The 25643-nt window shown below is 40.2% G+C and overlaps 1 protein-coding gene across 1 annotated transcript in view; it reads right to left on the reverse strand.

The window, feature by feature from the left end:
- Positions 1-306: 306 nt before the first annotated feature.
- LOC119739340 overlaps positions 307-25643 on the reverse strand; it is a 53290-nt gene continuing 27953 nt past the window's right edge. The window contains exons 27-54 of the mRNA XM_038214235.1: positions 24996-25257; positions 24279-24587; positions 22986-23176; positions 22361-22529; positions 21220-21375; positions 20725-20863; positions 19932-20137; positions 18942-19217; positions 17822-17937; positions 16821-17009; positions 15993-16061; positions 14857-14986; positions 14234-14395; positions 13531-13606; positions 12413-12539; positions 11491-11543; positions 10644-10770; positions 9824-9927; positions 9556-9658; positions 8068-8224; positions 7228-7294; positions 6242-6308; positions 5396-5475; positions 4339-4465; positions 3092-3133; positions 2526-2591; positions 1506-1566; positions 307-749 (exon numbers count right to left, since the gene is read on the reverse strand). Of these exons, the coding sequence (XP_038070163.1) occupies positions 739-749; positions 1506-1566; positions 2526-2591; positions 3092-3133; positions 4339-4465; positions 5396-5475; positions 6242-6308; positions 7228-7294; positions 8068-8224; positions 9556-9658; positions 9824-9927; positions 10644-10770; positions 11491-11543; positions 12413-12539; positions 13531-13606; positions 14234-14395; positions 14857-14986; positions 15993-16061; positions 16821-17009; positions 17822-17937; positions 18942-19217; positions 19932-20137; positions 20725-20863; positions 21220-21375; positions 22361-22529; positions 22986-23176; positions 24279-24587; positions 24996-25257 (3642 nt within the window). The 3' untranslated portion in view covers positions 307-738. The remainder of the gene's footprint in view (positions 750-1505; positions 1567-2525; positions 2592-3091; positions 3134-4338; positions 4466-5395; positions 5476-6241; positions 6309-7227; positions 7295-8067; positions 8225-9555; positions 9659-9823; positions 9928-10643; positions 10771-11490; positions 11544-12412; positions 12540-13530; positions 13607-14233; positions 14396-14856; positions 14987-15992; positions 16062-16820; positions 17010-17821; positions 17938-18941; positions 19218-19931; positions 20138-20724; positions 20864-21219; positions 21376-22360; positions 22530-22985; positions 23177-24278; positions 24588-24995; positions 25258-25643) is intronic.

Genomic DNA, 25643 nt, shown 5'->3' on the forward strand with positions numbered 1-25643 from the left:
TTTTCAATTTTTGGTCAAAAAATGACATTGTTTCAAATTTGCCTAAAAAGATGCTTAAGGGACCCTAAAGCATATTACACATTTACATATACAACCTTTAAATTCAATGATTGTGCTTTTTTGATGTTGTAAGATGGCGAGACGTTTTTGCAACAATTTAGAAATCTCTCCAGTCTTTGCACGGGTGTGAAATCTCAGCTTTAAAGCTGATTTCGGCTTTTTTGTTTTGGATTTCAGCTTTTTTCCCTCACTTGCTGTGTACAAAAGTAAAGGAGAATTCCAAAGTTCAGGTTTTTTTAACTCCTTTTTCAGCTGTTTTCAGCGATTTTTTTTATCAGTGGTGACTCACACACCCCTGCTTTATCAAAGGCTGGGTCAGCACACTGCAGAAGTTCAATCTTTCTTAGCATCTAACGCTTTGCTTTGTTAATTATATATTAATTAAAAATGCGAACTGAAACAAGTGTTGGTTTTCTGAACAGCTTTCATTACAGGAATCAAGCAGACACAAAAAAAGGTTTAAGATTCTAAAGAAACATATTTACATCAAATGCTAACAAAACAGGATGTATTACGATGTCCTTGATATAAAATGTACAATAAATCTCTTCTTATAATTATTTATCGGTTATGGTGTGTAACTGTCAATCTAGAATTTTTGCACTAAAAAATAACAACATCTTCAAGTGACAATGTTGCAATCTCAAGCAGACTACCAGGGCGTTTCTCCTTGTGGAATTAAGGGACGTCTGTAAAAATGATAAGAAATACAATTGAATATCCTTTGCTGCAACCAATCTCAACCAACTCATTGTCAACAGTACCAGTGGTTCAAATCCTCATCTTTGAATTAACAGTTGGGTCTGCTGATTTCAGAAATGGGATAAAAAGAAAGTCCGTCATGAGCCAGCTCAATATGACCCATCAGGAAGGCCTTTATATCTGGGCCTCCTTGGCCTGAAACAACTAATAATGCTTTCTATTCCCCTGGACATGATGCTAGTCCATCACAGGTTACTCCCCAGCTAATGCCGGTACCCATTTATACTCCTGGGTGGAGAGAGGCAAGTGGGGATGAAGTGGCTTGCCCAAGGACACAACATATGGCCAGCAGCTGGATTCGAACCCCTGACCCTCTGATCATGAGTCACCAACCCTAACCACTAGGCCACACTTCCCCTTATAAATGAAATGTGGGAGTATACAAATATTGAATGTTTGTGGGTGCAATGGTAAGAATAATTTCATGAGGTGACAGACGTAATGTTCGCCTCGTGGAATGGAACATTCCATCTGTCACCGAATGAAATTACTTTCCATAGCACAAATGTGAAACATTCTTTACTTGTTTTATACAACACCTAAGTTAATCCTCAAAAAGAACAAAGACTCTTAGAAAATTGGGATACGAAAATCCAGAATATCCAACTACTTTTTTTGCTGGCGCCAATAAAAATCTAAATATATCAGAGTTAAAAAAGTAAGATAAATTAATGTATACTTACAAGCAGGGGCTGGCCTAGGAGCTCTATTGTACAATGGTCTCATGTGCATATTGTTGGGTGTCTGAAAATGTACCAAAATCAGTTGAACATTAGCAAATACTACCAATCAAAATTGTGGTGCTTAAAAAGCACTTACTACCAAAGTCTCAAAAGTTTCACAATTATTACCCCTGTTTAGATCATCAGGTTGAGATCAGCGCAATCGGGTCTCTACCTTCACAGGGTGGAGAGCGACAATTGTAGTAAAGTGTCTTGCCCAAGAACACAAACACCGTGTTCCCAGTCTGGGTTCGAACTTGTGTACCATCGCACTGGAATTGAATACCGTAACCACTAGACCATGGTGCTCCACATGTTTTGTAGATTAAAGAGTTGAACCAAAGCACGATATCATTTAGTTGCCACTTTTTTGACAAATCACAATACAATATATTTTGGGCACAAGTGGGGGTGTGAAATGGACATTTTTGTATTAAGAGCAATGGCTGAATTAGGTAGAGATAAACATGTTTGCATTGTGTTGTAGCTCCATATTTCTAAATTATTGATTGATGTTTCCGAAGTTGTTACTTGCGATATTAGGAAATCAGTGTGAAGCCTATGGCATGTACCTGGCGCATACTTTGAATCATGTTTTCAAGCATGGCGCTATTGTAACATAATGTCGGTTTCACGCATAGTGGAATGTAATTCCTTATATCACCTCCAGAAAGCAGTTTAGAACTTCAATCAAACTTCAACTTCAGATAAGGTTGTTTAAGTTTTCTATAATAATTTCTGATTTTTTTTTTAATAATGGGCTTCAATAGAGGATTCAGGCATGCAACTGGGAATTAAAAAAAACGAGGAAACTCAAAATCACACAGGACTTTGTACAGTATTTTTCAATTTGTAATGACATTCATGAGAAGTAAAAAACAAGGAAATCAGCAGATCCGAGGAAAAGTTGCATGCCTGAGGATTTTAGGGTGGGGGTTGAGACTTGGGATGCACTGATTCAAGAGGAGCTTTGTAACTTACAATTGAGACCCGCTCCACCCTTGAGAATTCAACTTCAATATCTTTCTTCAAGATGGCAGAACGAACCTGTATCAAAAGGAAATATTTAGAATGAAGATTATTTTTGATGTAACAATGTATACCTCTTCCATTTCATTTAAATTTTGTTTGTCATCTAAACAATTATAGACAATTTTTTTCTATTAAAAACATTTCTCAGGCCTATTTCTTTTTAAGGTTAACCATTTTGAACGAGTAAAACAACTCATATGCTTAATATTAACAAAAGGAAAATTCCACATCAGCATACACATTCAAAAGCAAGATGGTGAACATTTAAAAATTAGAAACAAAGGTCTTTGAAAATCATAATTATTATTTTAAACAAATCACGATAAAACAAATCAAATCTTGCCATGGCGAAGGTCGCGCAAACTATCCTCTCTATTGACGAGAATTATTTTGATTTAACTGATTATTTACTGGAACGTAGGATAAATCAATGTGCCAAGTATCAAATCTCAATGAAGACTCAAACTCAAACTTGAAGGAATTGAAATTTAGACAAAAATTGATGCTGAACATACCTCCCTGTTGCCAAGGCCATGAAACAGGAAGATGAAGACACCCTGACCAACAAAAACAAAAGATTTGTTTGTCTTAAACTTAAAGCTACATAGGAACATTTGCTTTTTGTGCATTTTTTTCCCCGTTTAAGGCAACAAAATTGCTCAAAATCTTAAGAAGGCTGCCTAACAACTAAATTCTTGAAATTTCAGCTCAGTGGACACTTAGATTTTGATAAAAACTGTGAAAAGGTATGCAGAATTTTTGGGTCCTGTAGCTCATGCAACTGGATTTCGTTGCTAACGCTCGTAAAAAAAACCTGCCTGCGGGCACATTTTCTTAAACCACCTTCAACGATTGTTTTCTTCCGATCGATACCATTTCTGGTGGAGTAATTTTACAGGGTATTTGATACCAGTCCTATCTTCACTTTGCGCAAGGAATTTCTCGTTAAATTGGTAGATATGTTTCCCTTTAATTGGAAGTGTTTCTTCGTGCCTTTAAGGTTGATATCTAGCAAAATTATCAAAATTGTGCCAATAAAAGGTACTCCCATTTACTGTGGTCCCTTCTTTACACAAATAAATAACTTTGACAAAGAAATGTGAAGCAGGGAGGGTTTGAAGCCTTAATTATGACATCAAACAAACTATTTCAAAATTTCAAAATTCGCATGTGGAAAATCAGCTTCCGTAATAACTTTCAAAGACATGGCATGCAACTAACTACAGGTTTTTCTGTAAATTTTTGCACTTTTTTCCCTAGAACTTCTCAAACTGTAGATGCTATACAAATTCTAAATTGGCTTCCTTTCTCCAGTTTGGAAAATAAAGTGGTGATTTTTTCCCCAGAAATACTACATACAACAGATTTTTTTCTTCTTCAAACATGACAAATTTGGATTCAATATTAGGTTTTGCCCTTCACCGACATATAAACACTGTATACTCAGTGTGTTACCTCCCGAGTGAAAGTTGGAAAAAAAAATCACTCGAGTGGGACTCAAACCCACGACCTCCTGCTCTCTAGTGCAGACGTCTTACCATTCGACCACCGAGCTAACGGGATCGGTTGGCTGGTTCAGGTACGAATCTGATGCAACAGCAGGTACCGCAATGAAACTATCCAAAAGATGGAATTTGCGTCGAGGTGTGTAAATTCAATATTAGGTATTGCCCTTAACCAATGTATAAACACTGTAAACTCAGTGTGTTACCTTCTGAGTGAAAGTGGGGGAAGAAAAATTGGAATAAATTTCAAAACTGACCTGGAGTGAATTGAGCACTGTGAAGAAATAAGCCAGAATGATGTTATTGTAGTTGATGTGTAGGATGGCAAAGACCCAGGAACACCCAAGGAATGGAAGCAGGATGGCAGAGGCACGAAGGCTGGAACTACACAAAATGACGGGGAGAAATGACAAACACACGTCAGGGTAGTCTGAAAACAGCCTCAACACTTCTCACGATGGCAGATGTAGAGTTTGAGATCTACCAGGATGCAGACCAGTAAATACGCCCAAAAATTGCCTACGCCGGCCAAATCATGATTTGCATACCCTCAAGTTCTCCGTTATTAGAGCATTTTTAAGACCGTGAACTTTAGAAATTGTAAAAAAAAGAAGGGTGGAAGCCGTGCAGAGGACTGCGAGCTCATTTTTCTGTGAAATTTGGATGAAATTAGGCCCTGAAATTGTTCTATTTTGCAATGGAGCGTAGGTATCCTTTTTCGAATTGGCGCTGGGCTTCAGGACTGCTTTTAGGGGTGATCATCTTTGGATGGAATTTTCTGCCAAAAGTCATGGTTAACCCTAAAAAAAAATTGAACGGAAAATGAAAGATGATGAAATAAGCTTTAATTTGATGTGTGTCTCGAGCACCTTGGAGAGTTGTGAGTATTTTTAATAATTTTGGAAGTGCGCGTAATTATCACTGAAGTCTATGGCAATACTGGTCTGCAACCACCAGTGTATCGTTGGCCTAATGACCTATGACCTATGACATGTGTGAAATGAGGTCAGGTATCCGGTCTCAAGTTAGGGAGCTGCATGGTTCCTGTAGGCACTGTAACTAGTCGAATTCCGTTAACAGAAAACGGAACGTGATTACTGGTAGGTACAGCTGGCATACCAATCTCCTACAGTCAAAGCATAGCTGCATCAAGCTACATAACCAGTCACAACCAGTCAATCCTGCTTTACGTGGACAGTGAGCGCTAAACTGTTAAAAACAATAACTCAATTGATTTTGACTGCTGGGAAGGTTGAATCCAACAGCCGGAGAGGGGGGTTTTAACTAAAGTGTAAAGATGGGGTTACATCTTACCTGCGCAATTTCAACTTCTCAATTCTTTCAGGGGATGTGAGAGTGCTTTTCCACACGATGTAGAGAATACACAGGTTGACCTGATCAGAAAAATTCAATGCAAAAACTATTCATCAATCGATTACACCTGAATAAGATTTATTCAAACACCTAATAGACTCCGTGTACTACAAAGGGAGAGTTGGGGAAGACCCAGTGGCGCACCCAGGATTTGGTTGGGGGGGGGGGGGCTCAAAAAATTGTCTTTTACAAATTTGTTAAAAGTTGTATTTTTTTTTTTTTTGAAGGGGCGGCCTATTTTGACGTTGGTGGCGCCACTTACACCCCTATTATACTACTCAAAAACAGGCCACATTCATCTCACCAAGGCCAAATCGTGGGACTAGAAAAAAAAAAAAAAATTGAAAAAAAAAAAAAAAAAAAAAAAATGGACCTCTGGGGGGGGGGGGGGGGAGCTCAAGCCCCCTTAGGCCCTCCCCTTGGGTGCGCCACTGGGAGGGACATTCAAACGTATTGCCGACAGCGTCTGATGCTCACGCAAAGACAATATGGGTTTGTGTCATTACATGTTTATTGGTAGATACTTTTCTGGGTAATCGCAAATGATCCTACATGGCTTTAAAAGCACAATTTTAACACCGCTACGTGTTTTAAACACTGATGATTATAACCAGTTGCGAGATCCCGCACCAAGTGCGCAGTACGTGCCCGGGCGTCAAGCACACCAAACGTGCTGAGCACACCAAACGTGCCACGCGCACCACGAAAACGACCCGAACAGGCACGTAAAATGATCACAACTGCTCCGTCACAATATCATCCGCTTATTCAAATTGACCAACTCACCAGAATGATGAAGACACAGGGTCCAACAAACAGCCAAACGGCACCGTTCTCTATGGACATCCAACAACTAGGGTAAAAAATGAGGGAGAATAACAAAACCCAGACATTATCACAGGCTCAGATTCAAGAGGTGTAACAGACATGGTGACACAAATAGAGCCATCAGATTAAATTATATGTCCAAGGAAAACAAATTATAGAAAGTACCTTTTCTTGTATTGGTAAACTTTTATGACATTCGGATATATTTGCAGATAAAGGAGAAGAAGTTGCTCAGAGTAACCACAGTGATATGAATAATGTTTGGTTATTGATAATGTTTGTTTTGACTCCTCTAGTTGTTTAAGACAGTTTCTGATGCAATGCAGCATGATATTTTAGGGTAAAACAGATTAACGATGTAACACAGATAACACACCATATTTTGACCATATTTGTAATAATTATAAGAATAATTTGGGGGCTAATTGTGAAGCACTCGGCTGCAACGTGGCCGAGCTGAAGGCAAATAAAGGCCTCTTAGGCAGCCGCGATACGACCCATGTATCAGGCATGCAACTGGAAATTTTGAAAAAACGAGGCAATTCCAAACCATACAAGGCTTTGTACAGTTTGTAATGGCATTCATGAGAAGTAAAAAACGAGGAAATCAGCGGATCCAAGGAAAAGTTGCATGCCTGGTGTATGACCACGGAGCACAGCCTGAGATCGAAAATATTTATTATTTTTGTTGAACAAAGAAATTGACTGGACTGGGGTTTGAACCTGCAACCTCCAGATTGCCGTTCCAGTGCTCTACCAACTGAGCTATCAGCCCTATATGTAGAGGGTTCTCCATTTTGTCGATGTCTTTGTTCAAGAGGCCAAACATCAGATGTGAGAATATAGGTAGTATGGCCTATAACATACCGACATACATGCATTCAAATAGAATTTTGTGGGGGAGTTTTGGGTTATCACGTGAGAACATTACGGTTTAGTTTTACCTGTCCTCAGTTCCGTATCCCTCAAAGGCAATGGCAAGCGTGGTACCAACAATCATTACTGGCAGACCTATACACACAAGACCATGCAAAAAAAGACCGTGAAAAGTTAATCAAGTAGTCACAGAAGAGTGGTATTTTTCAGTCAAGCTAGACAAGTTTGTTTCTGACAAGCAGGTGGTGCAAAGACGCAGAACAAATCATACACCTGCACTTACAAAAATGAAAACGCCACACAGAGGCTATGATGCAGTCAGCATAGCCTTCGTTTTTTCTTTCTTTGTTTTTCACTCTCATTGATTTGTTCAATAAGCAGAAGAGCTCAATAATCCGCAAGTTAATAAGAAAATAAGGCTCAATCCGGCCAGAATCAAGAACGTTTTTTTAAAATTGTTCATAGGATAGAATTTTGCGTCGGGGTGATAAAATTAGGTTTTGCCCTTCACCGACGTATCCACCCAAGTGATTTTTTCCAACTTTCACTCGGGAGGTAACACACTGAGTATACAGTGTTTATACGTCGGTGAAGGGCAAAATCTAATTTGATATTTTTAATTGTGCTGTGAAATGGCAGTTTTTAGTTATGCCGAGATTTGAAGGTTTGCATGGTGGAAAGATACTAAGACAAGATAAGTTTGCGGTAGCACCATGTGAATAAATCTCTTTTGTGAGTATGTGTGTAAGTTATGCCATTTACAGTATGTTTGCAGAAACCCACAGTGACTACCATTTTTTAGGCAAATTTTCTTATCTATGGGCTCATTACAGGCGCTCATCACTACTAGTCAATGTATCCATCCTGCCAGTGACTAAGATATCGCTTCGGCAAATTCGGTCACCTACCCCAGCCAATCAGGAGGTAGTAGCGAGACTTTTGTCTGAAGTAGTTGCCGACTGGGTTCTTGACTTCCACCAGGAGATGGATGCCTTCCACCAGCATCCATGAGAAGGTCGCTGTGTAGAAATACTGCAGGACAACAGCGATGGAGGTACAGGCAGTCTGGACCGGGGAAAAATAGACACAAGATTAAAGCCAGAGTCCATCATTGGCAGCGATCCAAAAAGTAACTGGCGTAATTATTGTTGAAAAACATACTTGGTTGAAAGATAGTAAGGGGACTAAACTCCTGTGAAATTATTCTTTCTGGCAAGCTGTCATTTTGAAGAAATCAACGAAAGAAGGCCTTTCCAACGGTGCGTCTTAAGAAGCACTATTGGAAATTCCGTTAATAGTTCGTTTTTTTATTTGGCGAAGCGCGCGCAAGCGTTGGCACGATGCACACGCGCGCGTAGTTGCTATAATTCGTCGGATCGTTGCGCGACATCGCGTAGCTGCAATCAGCTAGTGAGAACGTATCTCGGACGCTGAATTCAGGCCCAATTCAAAACATGATTCAGCAACTTTTGTTTTGAAATCGGAGCCTAGAATGTTGTTTTTCATCAGGTTAGTTGTTCAGCACCCTTCTTTAGATTTTGAGCACTATTGTTGCTTCAAACGAACAAAATGCACAAATTACAAATGATGGACTATACCTTAAAAAAAAAACCCATTACTTTGGAAATATATACTTGGATAGTAAAAAGTCAGTGGCAATAACATCGACAGCATGAAATATGCCAAGCAAGTGTTTTTGAAACGATCTAAAACTGAAAAGGTCGGCCAGTAATCTCACAAAACTGGAACTTTTCTTTTCTGCGTATGTATATTTTTCTTTTTCCTATAGAATACTGGTTGGGTTTGTGTGATGTGTTCAGTCAAAACTAGATCTTTCTAAGCACAGCATGAAATGGCGATGTCATCAAAATATTTATTTTGTTTCTTTTCCAATTTCACGTTATCCTTTTAAATGACTTGTTGAAAACTTAATAGCAGGCCAATTTCTCAGTTTTCATATTTTTAGCAAAATCACAAAGTTTAACCAGTTCGCGCCGGAGGCCGTGTATACACGCAAAAGTTTTCGGTATTCGGAACAGATGACAGATAAACACGCAGGGAGCGAGGCTGGAAATATCTGTCAGCGACCCGCACGCAGTGAGCGAGGCTGGAAATATGAGTGTACTGCCCGGGGTGATAGCTTCAACCCGCCTGGCTTGAGGTCGAATGAAAATAATCCCGCGCCTCATTCTGTTCTTTTCAAAATAATCCCGGTTTGAACCGGTTTAATAAGCAAATTTTTCCCAAGAAAATTCTGTTTTCAGAAATCAAACCATCAATATTAAAATACAACCAATACTATATAAAAAAATCAAACAATGTAAAAAAAAATATCTTGACAGTGCCCAAAAGAGTCCATTTTTGACAGAACACATCACATATCGTTATCCCCTTACCTGATCATCCTTGATGACTGGTATAACGAGGTATGCAGTCTTGGCTAGCATCATGGCTATGATCAAGTTGACGTGGATAGCATTCACAATGGTACGTAGCTTGCTGCAAAATAAGGAAGCACAGATAAGAAGAAAATCTCATATAAAATATAAGGGACACGATCTGTTTTGGCTGCTTTTGGCAAATCAACAACGACATGAACAACTACATAAAATTTACCTGTAAAAATGCGAATCATTACACCTCAAGAATTATAGGCTTATTTACCTGACACAAATGAAGATGAGAAGCAGTGATACTAAGGCTAGCATAGACAGACCGTTCCCTGCCCAGGAGATATATTGCAGATTGATGACATCTTGACTGATCTCCTGTAAAACACAGACAAGGTGATTATGCACAAATGGAATCAGGATATTCAAGCTGAATGTTCTTGGGCTATTTCTTGAGGTTTAAAACCGGTTATAGGGGCCTGGAAGCCGAAAACGGCCCAAGCCGAAGACGAGGGCTATTATCGGCCACCAGGCCCCTAACTGGTTTCAAACATCACGTTTACAAATGCCCCATCGCATTATTATCCCCATGCATAAAATACCTTTTTGGTCAAAAACCATAAAAAGTTGAAAAGTTGACAAAACGTCCAACAACTTTTATTCTACCGTTTTACTCCGTGTCCAGGAGTTTTCTATGGTGCATGTGGCGTGTGCAGACACCTGAATTAGTGGGAGTATTTGAAAAAAGTCACTTTTTTCCGACGATGGTCAGTCGACCATCACTGGAAATTGATACAAAAATATTACTTTTCTTGAAAATGACAGCACACCAGGTGCTATGATTTCACAGGATGCTTGAGACTTTTATTCACTTACAGTCAAGTAAGGTATTTCAAAAGAATTCAGTAGTTTTGTGTTTTGATGTTTGCAATTGTTGTATTGTACCTTTAAGTGTTAACATGCTTTTTGACTCAACTTCAATCTTTGGCAGTCGAGTCATTTACCCGCTATGAATCGAGTTGACTCAAGTCACTGAAACTTGTTACTAGAGTCGAGGTATTGGATCAAGCAAGTACAACGTTGCTGTAACTCACCTCCATCGGAATGGGCTTCATGAGCGTTCCAAAGTTGGTCAGATGATAGCAATAACAGACAGTGTGTGTGTCGTTGCTGGATTGGACCTCACAACCATCTGTGCTCCAGCCTCCATTGATGGTGTTTCTACATGATGCAAGAAGCATTTATGCGATGTATTAAATGCATGAGCACAGACAGGTAAAAGAAAATTCGCATTCCTCAAAAGATTGTGTAAAAAAATTATTTGATTTCAAAGATTCTTTGTTTTTGCATGTGCGGCCTCAAGGTTGCTTCATACTTGAAGCGAAAAACAAAAAAACAAATTTCATGACGTTCACAATTAAAGTTGCATTGTGACGTTCGATGTCTACAATCACAAATTCGCTTGCCACTGAAATTTATGTGAAGTATCAAACAGCCTTCACACAGCCAGGGACGGATCCAGGTTTGGGTCGGGGGGGGGGGGATTAGTTGTCAAGAGGGGGTTTAACAGCCATCTGGTATTGTTTTACCAAGAGAAGGGCCGGTTTAAATCACCTAAACCACCCTGTGGATCCAATTCTATGCAAAAAAAACCCCAACACAACCAATTGTGGAATTGATCTACAGTTACAGCTCTTTAAGTCTTTTATATCGTAAAGATTTAAAATAGTTGCCATTCAGGAGACTTTGAGCAGATACCATTTTGAGCCAACATATTGGCTTACAATATAAAACAATCATTTGTATCTTATACAACAAACATTTTGGATTGTAACTTCCCCACCTCCCCCCCCCCTTTTTTTAGGACCTTTGCTTTTTTTTCTGAAGCCCTGTCACAATTTGTACCTATTTTATACAGAGTGACGGCCTGACAGTACTTACGCCATATCAAAGTCCCAGAAAGCACAGACGGGCTCCATGTTACTCTCTCGAGCCTAAAAATAAAACAGGTAAACATAACAGGTTTTATGAGCACCAACTTCCACCCAAAAGTACAAATACGCTGCAATATAATGTGAACTAATGCTCCACATTTCACACGTAAGCTTTGGAAGGACTAGTATTTACAACACATTGTGTCACATTTCTTCACAATCTTCTTATAAATTTAGCTTGCACATGCATGTTGTGGGCCTTGAAGGTGTTTGTGTAGACTCTTCAGTGCTGAGACAAAAATGTGTTCAAAAATGTTCCCAAGATCAACAGCCGATTCAGAAAACAGTGGGTAAGTCACACCATGCGTAAGACTTATGCGACAAATTTGTTGTGCAGCTGCAGTTTGAACTTGTGAACTGTGCCTTTTAAAAAATGTTTTAACAATCTTGGATAAAGATTCTCGTAACTTCTTGTTACATATCACCTCCGGTTTGCCTGCCATTTTGAAGAAATGTTGCCCACTTTCTTTGGAATTGGGCGGACTCTCAAAAATAGGTCACAAAGCTGTGTTTTTCTTGTAAAACATTGAGAATTTTGGCATTGATAGGCCTTACAACGATGAGTAAAATAGTCAATTTTCAGTCTGTACACTGTAAATTAGGTCACATATAAAAATGACTGTGGAAGTTATGCCATAATTTGTCCATAAACCTCAGGCTTATAGGCATTTGAGGAACTACAGTAGCAAGTAGCGTGATGCTTATGAGTTGTAGGAGGCTAGCTTGTTGAGATGGGAGATGGGAGATGGTATGAGTGCTCACCTTAACATTGCTCAAGGTAATTTTAAAAGGATTGTATACGTTCTTCCTCAGGGAAGGTTCGACAGTCAATGACACGATACGGCTAGGGGGTGGGGGGAGGGGCTCACCTTAACATTGCTCAAGGTGATTTCAATAGGATTGTACAGGTTCTTCCTCAGGGGAGGATCGACAGTCAGTGAAATGATACGGCTAGTCAATTTCATGGCTCCAGTTTCTGCATCGTCTCGTAGCTCACTGCGTAAAGAAAAACATACATTGTAGTGAAATAACAGTGACCAATTCCAAGCCTTATGATTCGCGTGGTTCACGGTTCGAACCCCATTAAGATCATTGTATAAACCCATCTCATGTCGATAGCTTTCACTTAACCCTTCCATTTGTAATTATTTCGTTTGTTCTGTTCTTCAGTTGTTTTGCTTTTGTAAGATTGTCGGCTTTTTCTGTTAAATTTGTTTTATATTAAATTCATATCGATTTTTAGTTTCCTTAATTTTTTTCCCTTTTGCTTGGTACATGTGTAGCTCCTTGAGCACCTTATGGTGGATATGTTCTAGGGCTTTATAAATCTCTATTACAACTCTATATGTACCCTTAGGGAGACATTTTGTAGTTAATAATTGTACCTTGGGGAGACACCGAACATTAGGGAGACGTTTCGATGTCTCCCTAATGTCACAACTTGGTATTCTTTAGAGAGGAGGTTGTGATTGGTTTGTTGATAAGTTAGACAGTTGGTGGAGTCATTTAGAAATAGTGAAAGTTGGAATGGGTCAAAGTTATAGGTCGACAAAGTTTTGCGGACAAGTCTACGGGAATGTCTCCCAAATGACCCTTCTCGGTAATTATTATGATTAAACTATTAGATATTACGAGGCAGGTGAACCACCTCGCTTGTGTCAAGGGAAAATAACCGCTTCAATCAACTGATCAACAGATTAACGTACACTCACACAGGTATACAAAAGTCCAGGCAGTATGATTTGAATACGCTACAGAGGTGCACACATATGCAAATAGGAGTAGTTAAGGGGTATCATAACTGTAGACTACATTTCTGGTTTTTTCCCTCTCAAACAGCTGACCTCAAAGTGGAATTCTCTACATTGTCTTCTTTGCTATTGAGCTGAGTGAGAACCAGAGATCACACACAGGTATTCAAATACAAATGAGAATTCATTTGAGTCAAGACGGCAACATTGCTTTTACTGTCAGATTGTGTGCTTACCTTTCTGTTGTTTCCATCGGCATGAATTCAGTGATGCTGTTGAAGACAAGGCCTACTAAAGTGCCCCCTCCAGTCTCTGTCAATTACAAATTGGTAGGGCATTTAAAATGGGTATTCTTCATGATGAGTCATGTTTTCAAATTGAGGTAGCTTTTAAATTTAAGAGCTCCGCCCGTTAACCTTGAGTTACTACCTGTTAACTTCAAGTTACTGCCTGTTAACCTCGAGTTACTGCCTGTTAACCTCGAGTTACTGCCTGTTAACCTCGAGTTACTGCCTGTTAACCTTGAGTTACTGCCTGTTAACTTCAAGTTACTGCCTGTTAACCTCGAGTTACTGCCTGTTAACCTCGAGTTACTGCCTGTTAACCTCGAGTTACTGCCTGTTAATCTCAAGTTGCTGCCTGTTAACCTTGAGTTACGACCCGTTAACCTCGAGTTACTGCCTGTTTTTCTCGAGTTACTGCCTGTTAACCTCGAGTTACTGCCTGTTAATCTTGAGTTACTGCCTGTTAACCTTGAGTTACTGCCTGTTAATTTCGAATTACTGCCCGTAAATCTCAAGTTACTGCCTGTTTATGGTAAAACTAGCCTCCTCTCCAAGAGCAAAGAAGAATATTTTGAAAAGGGCGGCATTTAAGTTTAGTAGCGGATACTGCCCTTCAAAGCCCCTTGTGGAGAACATTAGCAAAATTCCAACTTACTCTCTGTTGTGAAATCAAAGAAGTTCTTGGGCAGTTTGATGTTATCTGTTGGTTGATTCCAGGATTGGTTGATGAATTGGAGGTCCGGATCTGAATACTCGGGAAAGAGCAGACCGTTGTCTGGATCCAGAGAACCGATGTCAAACCGTTCAATATGAAGCACTGTAGAGAAGACAAAGTGTAAGTAACAAGAATAAACCAACAGAGTTACAGTAAAAACTAGAGAGCGCAGTCGCTACGCTACGTGCCGTCGCTAAACCACTTCTTTGGTACTACTACTGATCAGTTGGGAGACAGTGTGTGTCATGCATTGGGCAGGGTGGCTCCTTTCACTTCCCTGGCCCGTTGGAAAATTGACCAATAAAAAAAGCACATTTGGTTCATGAATATGTATGAGATGTAATCACAGGTTAAAAACCCTCCTAAGGACGGACAGAGCACACTGTCCGAAACATCAAGTTCTACACTCAACCAACCGGTTCATTTCAGAAACACACTTCTTCCAAGAAGAAATTTTTTTTCCACATTGGTGTTACGCGCAATTTGTCTATTTTATGTCATCTGCCATGCAAAGCTTCAAGTTGTATATAATCACAGATTATTTAGCTCTTGAAGTAACTTACTGATGTTTTCTGAGACTACACTCATGGTGACTTGGTCGTTGGGATCACCGTCAGGCGTAACTAGTAGATCGGCAATCTTCATGCCGTAGTCCTCTAGGTCTTTAAGCATCTTAGTGGTGCCTCCTTGAGTCTGCAAATTGATTAAGCAGTAAGAAATCTACTTTGCGAGGAAAATATCTAGAAGATTCTGACACCAAAGTGTTGTGAAATACTGGGTTTTTAAAATTTTTGAATTTTTAAAATGAAACGTGTCACACTTTTTTTGTTTGGAGTCATGAATACTTGCCTTGATATTATAAAATTTAAATTTGCATTTGCCTTTATGTATAAATTGGCACTTAGTTGTGAAAATATTGGGGAAATACAGGGTGAGTAAAAAAAAAAAGGGAACCCAAATGGCACCCCCCTCTTTTAAAAAAAATAGTTCTGCATGTAGCGCTTTCAAGATCTAGGATATAAAAGCCCAATTAATAAGCTATATTTTAGTAAACGAATCGTTCATATCATTAATATATTTTTCAAGTTATGAACTTTTAAACACAAACCCAGGTTTAAAATTTTAAAATTCCACGGATCACATTGAAGGTAAGTGATATTTACAGCGAAAACAAACCATGTATCAAAAAAACATATCAGAACACTCTCATAACCACGACAACTGGCACTTGTCATAACATTTATTTAAACACCTTCTGCTTCCAGTGTTAAAACAACATTCTTTAAAATGCCAGGAGTTTATAATCCTGCCCTACCCTCTATTTGGCTGCCCCGGACGCTTATGGGATTATTCTGATTTTCAGGATACGAAGTGGTTTCACTCTACTGAAATATCACGAACCTTAACTGTGATCCGTGGACAACATTTTACAACGGTGTTTGTGTTCAAAATACCATAACTCAGTACATGAGTGATTTGAATGATTCTTGTACTAAAAGAAAGCTTATTAATTGGGCTTTCACATCTTCGATCTAGAAAGCGCTACCTGCAGAATTTCTTTACAAAATAGGGGGCGCGATTTGGGTTTCCTTTTTGTTTACTTGCCCCGTAGAGTCACATAGACTATTAAAAACTTTCAAATCAAGGAAAGCAGTAACTACTTGTTCCCTATGATGACATGTACTTGATAAGATCTTACCTGTTGTATGCTGACCCAGCGTCTCTTTCTGTCCGCATTGAGAAGATTACTTGTCAACTCCAAGATGTTCTGGAAAGAAAAGCAGAAAGAAAACTTGCAGTCAGGTTAAATTCAGGTAATATCAGGCAAATTCTAAACACCCCTGATCATAAATCTTAAGTTTCATCACCTTATTATAAAGTTAAAGTAAAAAGAAACTTCAAAATAACTTCCTTTTTTTTTTTTAAGAATTGTGAATCAAACTGAGTAAGCCCAGATATAAAAGTAATTATGGAAATCCTGTGCACAATTTTAGTATCATGAAATTCAGTCGGAAAGTCAAAGAATTGGTGTCCTGAAATTGGCAACAAAATTGGGCAGAGGGTTGCCTAAGGCAAAAAAAAAAAAGGCTCCGGTTTCTGGTATGGAGCTTGCCCAAAAAGTGGTGCGGCGACACAGCTTTTTTTTTTTTACCTGATTTTTTTTGCCTCAAATGTCGGCTGATGACTGCAAATGATGCCCGACTAAACTTAGTGCAAATATATGGGAGTCCAGAGAGGCCACATAAAGCTTATTCTTGATCATAACCCCATCTAAAAACACGTTAAAATTGTGCAGCAGCAGGATTCCAGTCAAACCAGTGAGTTTGGTGGTTTTGAGACATCATCTTTCATTGAAAAAAAACCTTTTTCATTTTGCCGACGTGCATGGCTACGGCGACGCGCGCGCATACCAGAAACTGGAGTCTTTTTTTTTTTGGCCTAACATGGCTTGCTTGAACAAATCCATGGAAATCCCAGTGTTAACTGCCTCTAGTTAGGGAATTCCATTATAGACGTTTCAACCCACCTCTAAATCCACTTGTGCATCGCTGACGTTCATAGCTACAGGGAGCTCTCTGTGGACCACCTTGTCTACCATAATTGCCATCATCTCTATCTCATCCTTGGTCAAGTACTTCTCTGTGGCTGTGTAGTTCTTCAGACGCTGGATGACAGTGTCGTACAGGTAGCTATTGACGCCATCCTCAGAATATACCTGCAGAAGTTTAAATTTTAGACCATAAAAACAATACAATTATGAATCTTGACTTTTCTGTGTTGAAGATTTAAAAGTAAACTACCTAATTAAGGCCAAAAAAATAAATAAGTCGGTCTCTGGTCAGCGCGCGCGTCGATTTTAATCATGCGCGTCGATCTCTTTTTTTTCCAAAATGTTCCGCGGTAGCTCCAACAGCACCCTCTATTTCCGCACCTCCTCAATTTTTTTACCAAAGAGCACCAAGGAATGGGAAATTGCACCAAGGCAAATGATCGAAAGCACCAAGGCAAATTATGGAGGACACCAATGTACATGAGGACACCAAAAAAGCAAAGTAGTACCCCACCTTGTCTGTACAATCTAAGCTTGAAGAAGAAAAAAAAAAAAAAAAAAAAAAAAAAAAAGCCGTGTGGCCGCGTCAATTCCGGAACTTTGGTCTGACCAGAGACCGAATATTTTTTTTTTTTGGCCGAATGTATGTTTTGAACATCTGTGGAATACTTGTTTCTCGATGTGTGGGTTGGTTCTCAAACACCTTGGAGAGTTGTGAGTATTTTTAGTAATTTTTTGAAGTACGCGTAATTACCATTCAGGTCTATGGGAGTCGATTTGCAGGTCTTTGCTCTATGCATTGAGTGACCTGGGGAAGGGGTTGGGGACCAGACTTTGGGCCGATTTGAGAGTGGACAGTGGTCAATTTGGCTTGGAGTTTGGGAAGCATTTGGTTGGGTTTTTGATAATTATAACTTTGGTGAGTTGTGCTGACGGCCGAGTGTTGATTATGGGTGAGCTGGATGATAATGACCTACCACTTCAAACAGCTCATCTAAGTCGTTAGTGCAGTCGACTTCATGGGTAGCATCGCATTCAATGGTTCCCGTCCAGACAGAGTACTTGTCCAGCTCTTCGTGATTGGTTGTCACAACTGCTCAAGATCAAAGAAATATATAATTGTGAACTGGATTAAGCAATTGCAGCACAATGGTTTGTTAATAATATTTAAAAGTTTGAAAGGTCTCACTGTTGAAAAAAAAAAACTTATTGCAAAATGTACACAAGTGGATCTGCATTTCCCAGATTTTTTTTTTCTTAATATTTATGCACATTTTATTGTATAAAAACCCAGAATACATCAAACACATTTTGACATTTCTGACATCAAGGTTATGTAATAAGTTTGCTACTTTACTTGCTATGATTATACTTATTCCATATGCATGTACTGTATAACATTGTACGTATACTCTAGAGTGTCCATTAAAGGTAGAGTATATAATTTGCAGCAATCCAAAAAGTAATGACGAAATTATTGTTGAGAAGCTTACTGGGTTTCAAAACGGTAATGCTACTAAACTCCCTGTGAAATGATTCGTTCTGGCATGCTGTCATTTTGAAGGAAACAATAAAAGAAGGCCATTTCCAATGATGCGTCTGAAGACGCATTTTTGGAAATATCCGACAGTAGTTCGTTTTTAATTCTGCAAAGCTGTGAATGGATGCGCGCAAGAGTTGACACGAGGTACACACGCAGTTGATATTATTAATCAGTTCTGTGCATGACATCACATAGCTGCAATCAACTGAACAAAAACATGTCCCTGACGCTTATTTCGGGCGTAATTCCAAACATGACTCTACAACTTTTTAAACAAATCGAGATCCTAAGATATTAGTTTCTCGGAATAAAGAGGGTTCACTGAGCTAAACGTTCAAAAGCACCCTTCTTTAGATTTTGAGCACTTTTGTTGTTTCAAACGAAAAAGATGCACAAATGACAAATGATAACTAACTCTACCTTTAAAATCATAGAATGCTGGGGTTGTTTGGGGCAGTACAGGGAATAATAGGTAGGGCAGTTTTGGGGTGGTACAAGGAATACTGAGTTCAGTAGAGCAATGACATTGGGCCCTGTTCAAGAATGTTCCTGACCTATTGTCGGGCACTCCTGGCCCCCGGCTCGACGGCCCACATCCGGATCCTCGGCATCCATCCGATAGAACCAGACGGCAAAGTCAGCAAACTCTGCTCTCAGGTAGCCTGTTGGTCTGTCGTTCCTCTTGCCTAGATGGAGGTGGGTGTTGGCATCGGGTCTGGGGGTGGGTGGGGCCAGGCTAGGGCCGGGGGTGGCCGCGTTAGCGGTGCCGTTGGAGCTGGAGTTGAAACTTCCAGGTGTGGTCTCGGGGCCTGGTGTGGTGGTGGGTTCGGCTGTCAGACGGGAATTCAAATTCAAATATTTCAACAATTAATCGGCATACCGTCAACAATAATTTCTTTGGCATCTTAAAGATATATCATTTGCAGCTATCCAAAAAGTAACTGACGAAATTATTGTTGAAAGCTTACTTGGTTTAAAGCTAGCTTTGACACTAAACTCCCTGTGAAATTATTCTTTCTGGCATGCTGTCATTTTGAAGAAAACAATAAAAGATCAATTCCAAAGATACGTCTAAAGACGAATTTTTGGAAAGTAGAACTAGTAGTTCGTTTTTGATTTGGCGAAGTCGTGAATGGGTGCGTGCAAGCGTTGACAAGACGCACAGGCGGTTGCTATAATTCGTCAGTTCAGTGCATGACACCGCGTAGCTGCAATCAGCTGAATGAGAACGTGTCCCAGATACTGAATCCGGGTGCAATTCAAAACATGACTTGGAAACTTTTGAACTGAAACCAAGATCCTAGAATATTATTTTCTCAGAATTATACAGCATTCACTGAGCTAAAACTTTATCGGGTTAGTTGTTAAGCACCTGTCTTTAGAGTTTGAGCACTTTTGTTGCTTCAAATAAAAAAAAAATGCACAAATGACAAATGATATATTCTACCGTCAATACTGATATCGTTACATCAGGCTGTTGATGTTTTTACAGTTACAGATACAGAGTGTGGAATGGAAAAGGAGAAAAAGGAAGGAGAACCAACCGATTTCCATCTGGACCTCTCCGTCGATGAATGCCGTGATGCCGTACACCAAGTCCCAAGACATCGCAATGCTGGTCCAGTTGTCGGTGAGACTGTACTGGACCTGGGAAAGCCATTGCTGCAGGCCATCGTGGGCCTCAAACGTGACGGTTGTATTATCGGCGTAGATGGCGAAACCAGTGGACAGGTTGGTTTGTGCACCAGAACTGGAAGCGGAAAAATTCAGTGTGAATAACTTAAACTTTGAGTCAATTATTTAATTAAAGTTTGAAGGAAATTTATCCAAGAATGTCATTTTTTACATCCTGAACAATTCATACCTTCACAGTAAAGAATGTCTTCGGTTGACTTTAAGTGTTACATAGAACAAGGATAGCAGAGGATATGCGCAATTTACAAAAGTGTTAACAAATAAACTGTAATTTCAACTTTAAAACTTTACGGAAACTGAAAGCATTCTACTGGTTGAGCCATTCAGCCCCAGGCTGGCCATCTCCAAAAACTAAACCCTAAACATTTTTTAAACCTACCAGATGGTTACAAAATTTCAAAGGCCTAACATCAATTGAAACCAGAAGCATTTTATACCATATGATTTGATTGGTCCTTTGCTGTTCTATTTAATTAACGTTAAAACAAAATAACAAAAAAAGATTTCGACAACGTTATTTTGAAAGCACAGTTCACCACTTTCTAAATGAACTCATGTTTCAAACAGCACAATTTCACAAAATATTCTGGCCTGGGCTAAAGTTGGTTGTGAGTTTTCTTTGGTTGTTGCTTTGTGGCTCACCTGAGGATGTATCCCACTCCTTCTGGGTTAGTAGCAAGGTCCAGGAGATTGTCCATGTCAACCAGTTTGACCATGACAGACAACGTCACACCAGAGGGGCACAGGGACGGACTGCTCAGACAGTGACCGCTGAAGTCACCTGCAATTCAAACATCAAATCTCAAAGACGCACTGTCGTTTTTGCTGTTTCAAAGTTTCATCCCACAAACTAATCGGGTGGGACTCGAACCCACGACCTGCTGCTTACTAGTGCAGACATCTTACCGTACCACTCGACTGCCGAGCTTACCGGGGTCGGCTGGCCGGTTGAATCTGATTCAAACCAGCTGGCAATCTCTGTAGTAGAGTGATGAAACTTCAGCAATAGTAAGCGACTTTCACTTGGGAGGTAACACACTGAGTATACAGTGTTTAAACGTCGGTGAAGGGCAAAACCTAATTTGAATTATATCACCCTGACGCAAAATTCCATCTTATAATGGCAGTATTACTTACCGACGTCTACATAACCACTGCCAGGATGCGTTGAGACAGCTCTTGTACTTCCATCCCCCTCCCCCCGGACTGAGGGCTGAGTGTTTGATGAGACTACCCCACTCGAGCTCGATGTCAGATTGAAATACAAGTCTGATGATATGAATCCATGACATACTGTAAAATGGAAACAATAATTGTCAAAAATCAGTTGTAATATTCCATGATGTTTTCAGTACAATGTCCAACGGACTCCGTGCACGGATGACAGATGGCGTTTTGAGAGTGTATTACAAGAAGTACGCACGCCTAATGTTGTACAAACCCATAACGTCTTCGTCTGCGCACTAGGGCCGTCATATGAATAATTGTGAAGCTAAAGCGTGACACCTTACATTTCACAAACCAATAACGTCTTCGTCTGTGTACTAGGGCCGTCATGTGTATAATTGTGGAGCTATGATATTTCAAAATGAATTGTTGCATACATTTTACACAGCGCCAGGCATTATATTTGACAATTTGGCTTAAAATTTGATGCTTGAAATAGGTATAGATAACGCAAACAAAAAACAAATGGTTGCCGCATCAAGCGGACACAAAAAAGGGTTTTTCAACATTTTGTCCGTAAATTTAAATAAGACATTATGTGGATTTCCTGTGACAGAGACCTCTGAAACAAGCTAAGTAAGCAATCTAAAACTGAAATTTGGAGCAAAATCTAGACGAATGTGCAAATCTAAAGTAGAATTTTGTTTCTGATTTTTTGGATGAAAGTGGATCATTTTGTCCGCAAATTTAAATAAGACATTATGTGGAGTTCCTGTGACAGAGACCTCTGAAATAAGCTAAGTAAGCAATCTAAAACTGAAATTTGGAGCAAAATCTAGACGAACGTGCAAATTTAAAGTAAAATTTTGTTTCTGATTTTTTGGATGAAAGTTGATCGCTCAAGTATGTTACCAAATCTACTATGCCCTTCAAATGTTATTATGGGTGTGAACATTACTTATTACTCTACATGCATTTTCATTTCTTCTGGTACAAAAATGAAATCAAGAGTTCTTAAAAAGCGCACAGGCAGTATAGATTGGGCGCCTGAAAAAAACAAGAGGGAGAAAGTGATAAATAAAAGTCGTGGGGGGGGGGGGATACTACTTACTTGGATCTCCATGCAGTTGAGCGGCAGTTGGCAGAGACTCGCCTATAGGGGGCAGTATTAGGATTATGTCATCGTAGTACGCCTGGGCATAGTTTGTGTTGTCAGCACATTTGCCGAGTGTGAAGTCAGAGTAGCTGGCGGATGTGCGTCTATCTCTAGCGCCTTCAGACTGGGCGGGAAAACAACAAACTTGTAGAAATCAAAAAATTCCACTGACTTGCTAATGTATTCCAAAAGTCGTAATACTAGCAACATGAGTGCTCTTGCAAACCTCGATGTTGACCATTTTTCTCGACTCCATAGACTAATTAATTGAACAACATTAGAAGCCATTACTCTGGGGGAAACCCGCTCGTGCGCACGTCGTGCATATTTATAAAGTAGAGGTATGCCGTCAGTATGAACAGCAGCTTTTCAAATCTTTGACAATAAATTATGAGTAGACCCTGAAGAAGTGCTTGCACGCGATTATTACTGGTGTACATCCGCAGCGACTCGCTTTGATGTTCAAATTTGCTGCTGCACCCAAACCAAACAATTTTTTTCTAATGCAGAGAGTCCCTAAGTATGAGCAGCTTGGCATAGAGTCCTGTGACAACACAATTTAGCAACATACACTGCTTACCTTTAATGCAATATTCATGCCATTAACGTGGACGGCCAGGCCGGTAGTTGGTGACCACACCATAGCTAGATACTGCCACTCGTTGAACGTGAACATGTCCTCGGAGAAAGTCAGGGACCACGTGTCGCTGCCGTCACTGACCTGAAACTGGAGATCATCTGGGGTCTGACGGAAAACGATGCCTCTCTCATCTAAACAAAAAGGAAAAGAACAAAAAAAACCATTCAATTTTTAAGAGAAATGTACACTGAGGAATGTAACACCAGGCATCTTTCTCTCTGCAAATTTAAAAGAATTTGCTTCAGTGTCAATTAGGCGAAGTAAAAAACCAAACATGTTTCTCGTCCCCGCCCACTTCACTTTTTGGAGGCCGCCTGGATTTTTTTAATCATTTTTTATTTTTGAAAAATGCAGTAAAAAAAAACGACGAAAAAGTCCACAAATTCATCGGAAAATAAATACTTGCAAAATATGTTCATTGTAGACCAATACAACTCCAAATGACACTGTAAATATGTTCAGTTCTCTTGTCCAGCTTGACTTTCATTTCAAAAGTGTCTTTGAACAGTGGAAACACCAACGGTTGCAGGAAATTTTAAAATGGCGGCCATCTTGAAAAAAAAAAAGAAAAAAAAAAGCCCCTCTTCCTCCTTTTTTTCAACAACCCGGACGAGAAACATGTTTTTTTTTTATTCGGCCTTAGAAACCTTTAACCCTTCTGCTATTTAAACAGTCACAATTAGTCTAAATTCACTTCCACTTCCCCTGCTATACTCGTAACAAAGGCTAGTCACCAGCAGTCAGATCACATGTCAAGCAAGCACTGTGACTAGTCAGAATGGATCAACAGACAAACCAGGCAAGTTGTGGTCACAGCCGTTTTATCACTCACCCGGAGTCAAAGCACAGCTGTATCAAGTTACTTAAACAGTCCCAGCCAGTCAATCCTGCTTTATGAAGGCCGGAAATTCTTTACTGTTGAAAACAGTCACTTGTTTGATTTTGACTGAAAGGACTACTTCGCATAGAATGTATGTTTGCATAGGAGGGTCAAGCCAAAGAGAAGCAATAATTTTCAAAGCCTCAGACTATTAACTTTACATTTTACATTTACTTTATTTCTCGGGATAAACAGTAAAAACCAAGACATACAAATTGAAGAACAGAAGAAAAACAAAAAGAACCTAACAGCTCCCGAAGGATCGCCCAAAACAGACAAAGTCTCTGTCGAGGGGCTCTCCTGACTAAAAGGTTCACACAAAAAATATGAATTAAATAAGTAAAATGAATTACTTGTCAGCTCAGCACCACTTGTGAACAGACACCGTTCCCTCCGTGCAGGTATGTCGCTGAACTTGATCCACATAGCCAGGGCAAAGCCGTTGACGCAGGTGGAAGGGTCAGCCAGACAGCTACTCCCTAGGGTACCCAGGCTAGCCCAACCCTCCTTGCCGTCTGTGGACAAGCTGCGTGCAAAGCGGTGGCGGTCATCCACGTAGGAGGTACCGGAGGAAGAGATCGCGGTCAGGGTAGTGACTAGGGACAGGGGCGGGTCCAGAGACCAGTAGTAATCTGCTTGATGGAAGTAGTACAGCTCAGCCTCTGCAATGGGAGACAGCCGTGAATTAATAAAGGCACGTAGCGACACCGGTCATAATACTTGGAAAAGTGCCTACCGAATCGATGAGATAAACCTGTGCTCAATGTGAGGATACCGCTTGTCCCAAAAAAATTCTGTGAACACTGTTCTGCCAGAAATGGTCTCAATCAAAAGAAAACAATCGTTGAATTAGGTTGCGTTGCTAAAGTCCAGTTACTAGACTCAAAACATGTGCATATGTTTTCTCTGTTTTCTCAAAAAGTATGGTAGGCATCTCAATTTTCGACGTGTTACACGTCCGGTCCTAGCTCAGGCTGCGACGTGTTGCAGCATTTTGTTAAATCGGTTGCTGGCTATTTTGGTTAAAAGTACATATTCAGGGACAGTGGTAATGGTATGTGCATACTCACCCGACACACCCAAGAGTTTGTGAACGTTCTTCTGGTAGACATACTTATCCCAGATGACCAAGGAATGGATCTTGTAATCAGCCGAGCCGCCGACCATGTCGTTTCTCCTTCCCAAGGCAAGCAAGGGATGGGATTGGTTGATACTAGCCGGTGACATCACGGATGAGGTAGGGGTGACTGGGCGGCCGCTGATGTAAACAGCGAAGGGTTCATAGAGGTGCCAGGTGAAGGCTATGTTGACCCATGTGTCGTGGGGTATGACCTGGGGGTGGGGAGAAGTGGGGTACACGGTGAAGGGTATCACCTCTATGACCTCAATTCTAGATGAGAAACAAAATTCTCACAGTTCACAAGTACCCCCTCACCGGCAAAGAAGGAACAGTTGGGGGTGACCGACCGACGCCATCTTGCCTGACTGCATTTTGCTGCGACGCGCGGCCGTACCAATGCGTGTACATAGTGCAAATCCCCTGGTGTACGTGCGGCACACACAAGGAACGGTGCGCGTCAACCGGCTAAATGTCCCGCCCATGGGACGTCGTTCCTAGGTAAAAGGGCGCCCTCTTTCGTTGGCGCACGGAGCCCATAGTGTCTAGTTTGTATTGGTCCCAGAGGGCGCCCTACAGTCCTCTTGGTACCATGAATCAC

This window comes from Patiria miniata, unplaced genomic scaffold, assembly GCF_015706575.1.
Source record: "Patiria miniata isolate m_02_andy unplaced genomic scaffold, ASM1570657v1 HiC_scaffold_30, whole genome shotgun sequence".
Lineage (NCBI taxonomy): Eukaryota > Metazoa > Echinodermata > Asteroidea > Valvatida > Asterinidae > Patiria > Patiria miniata.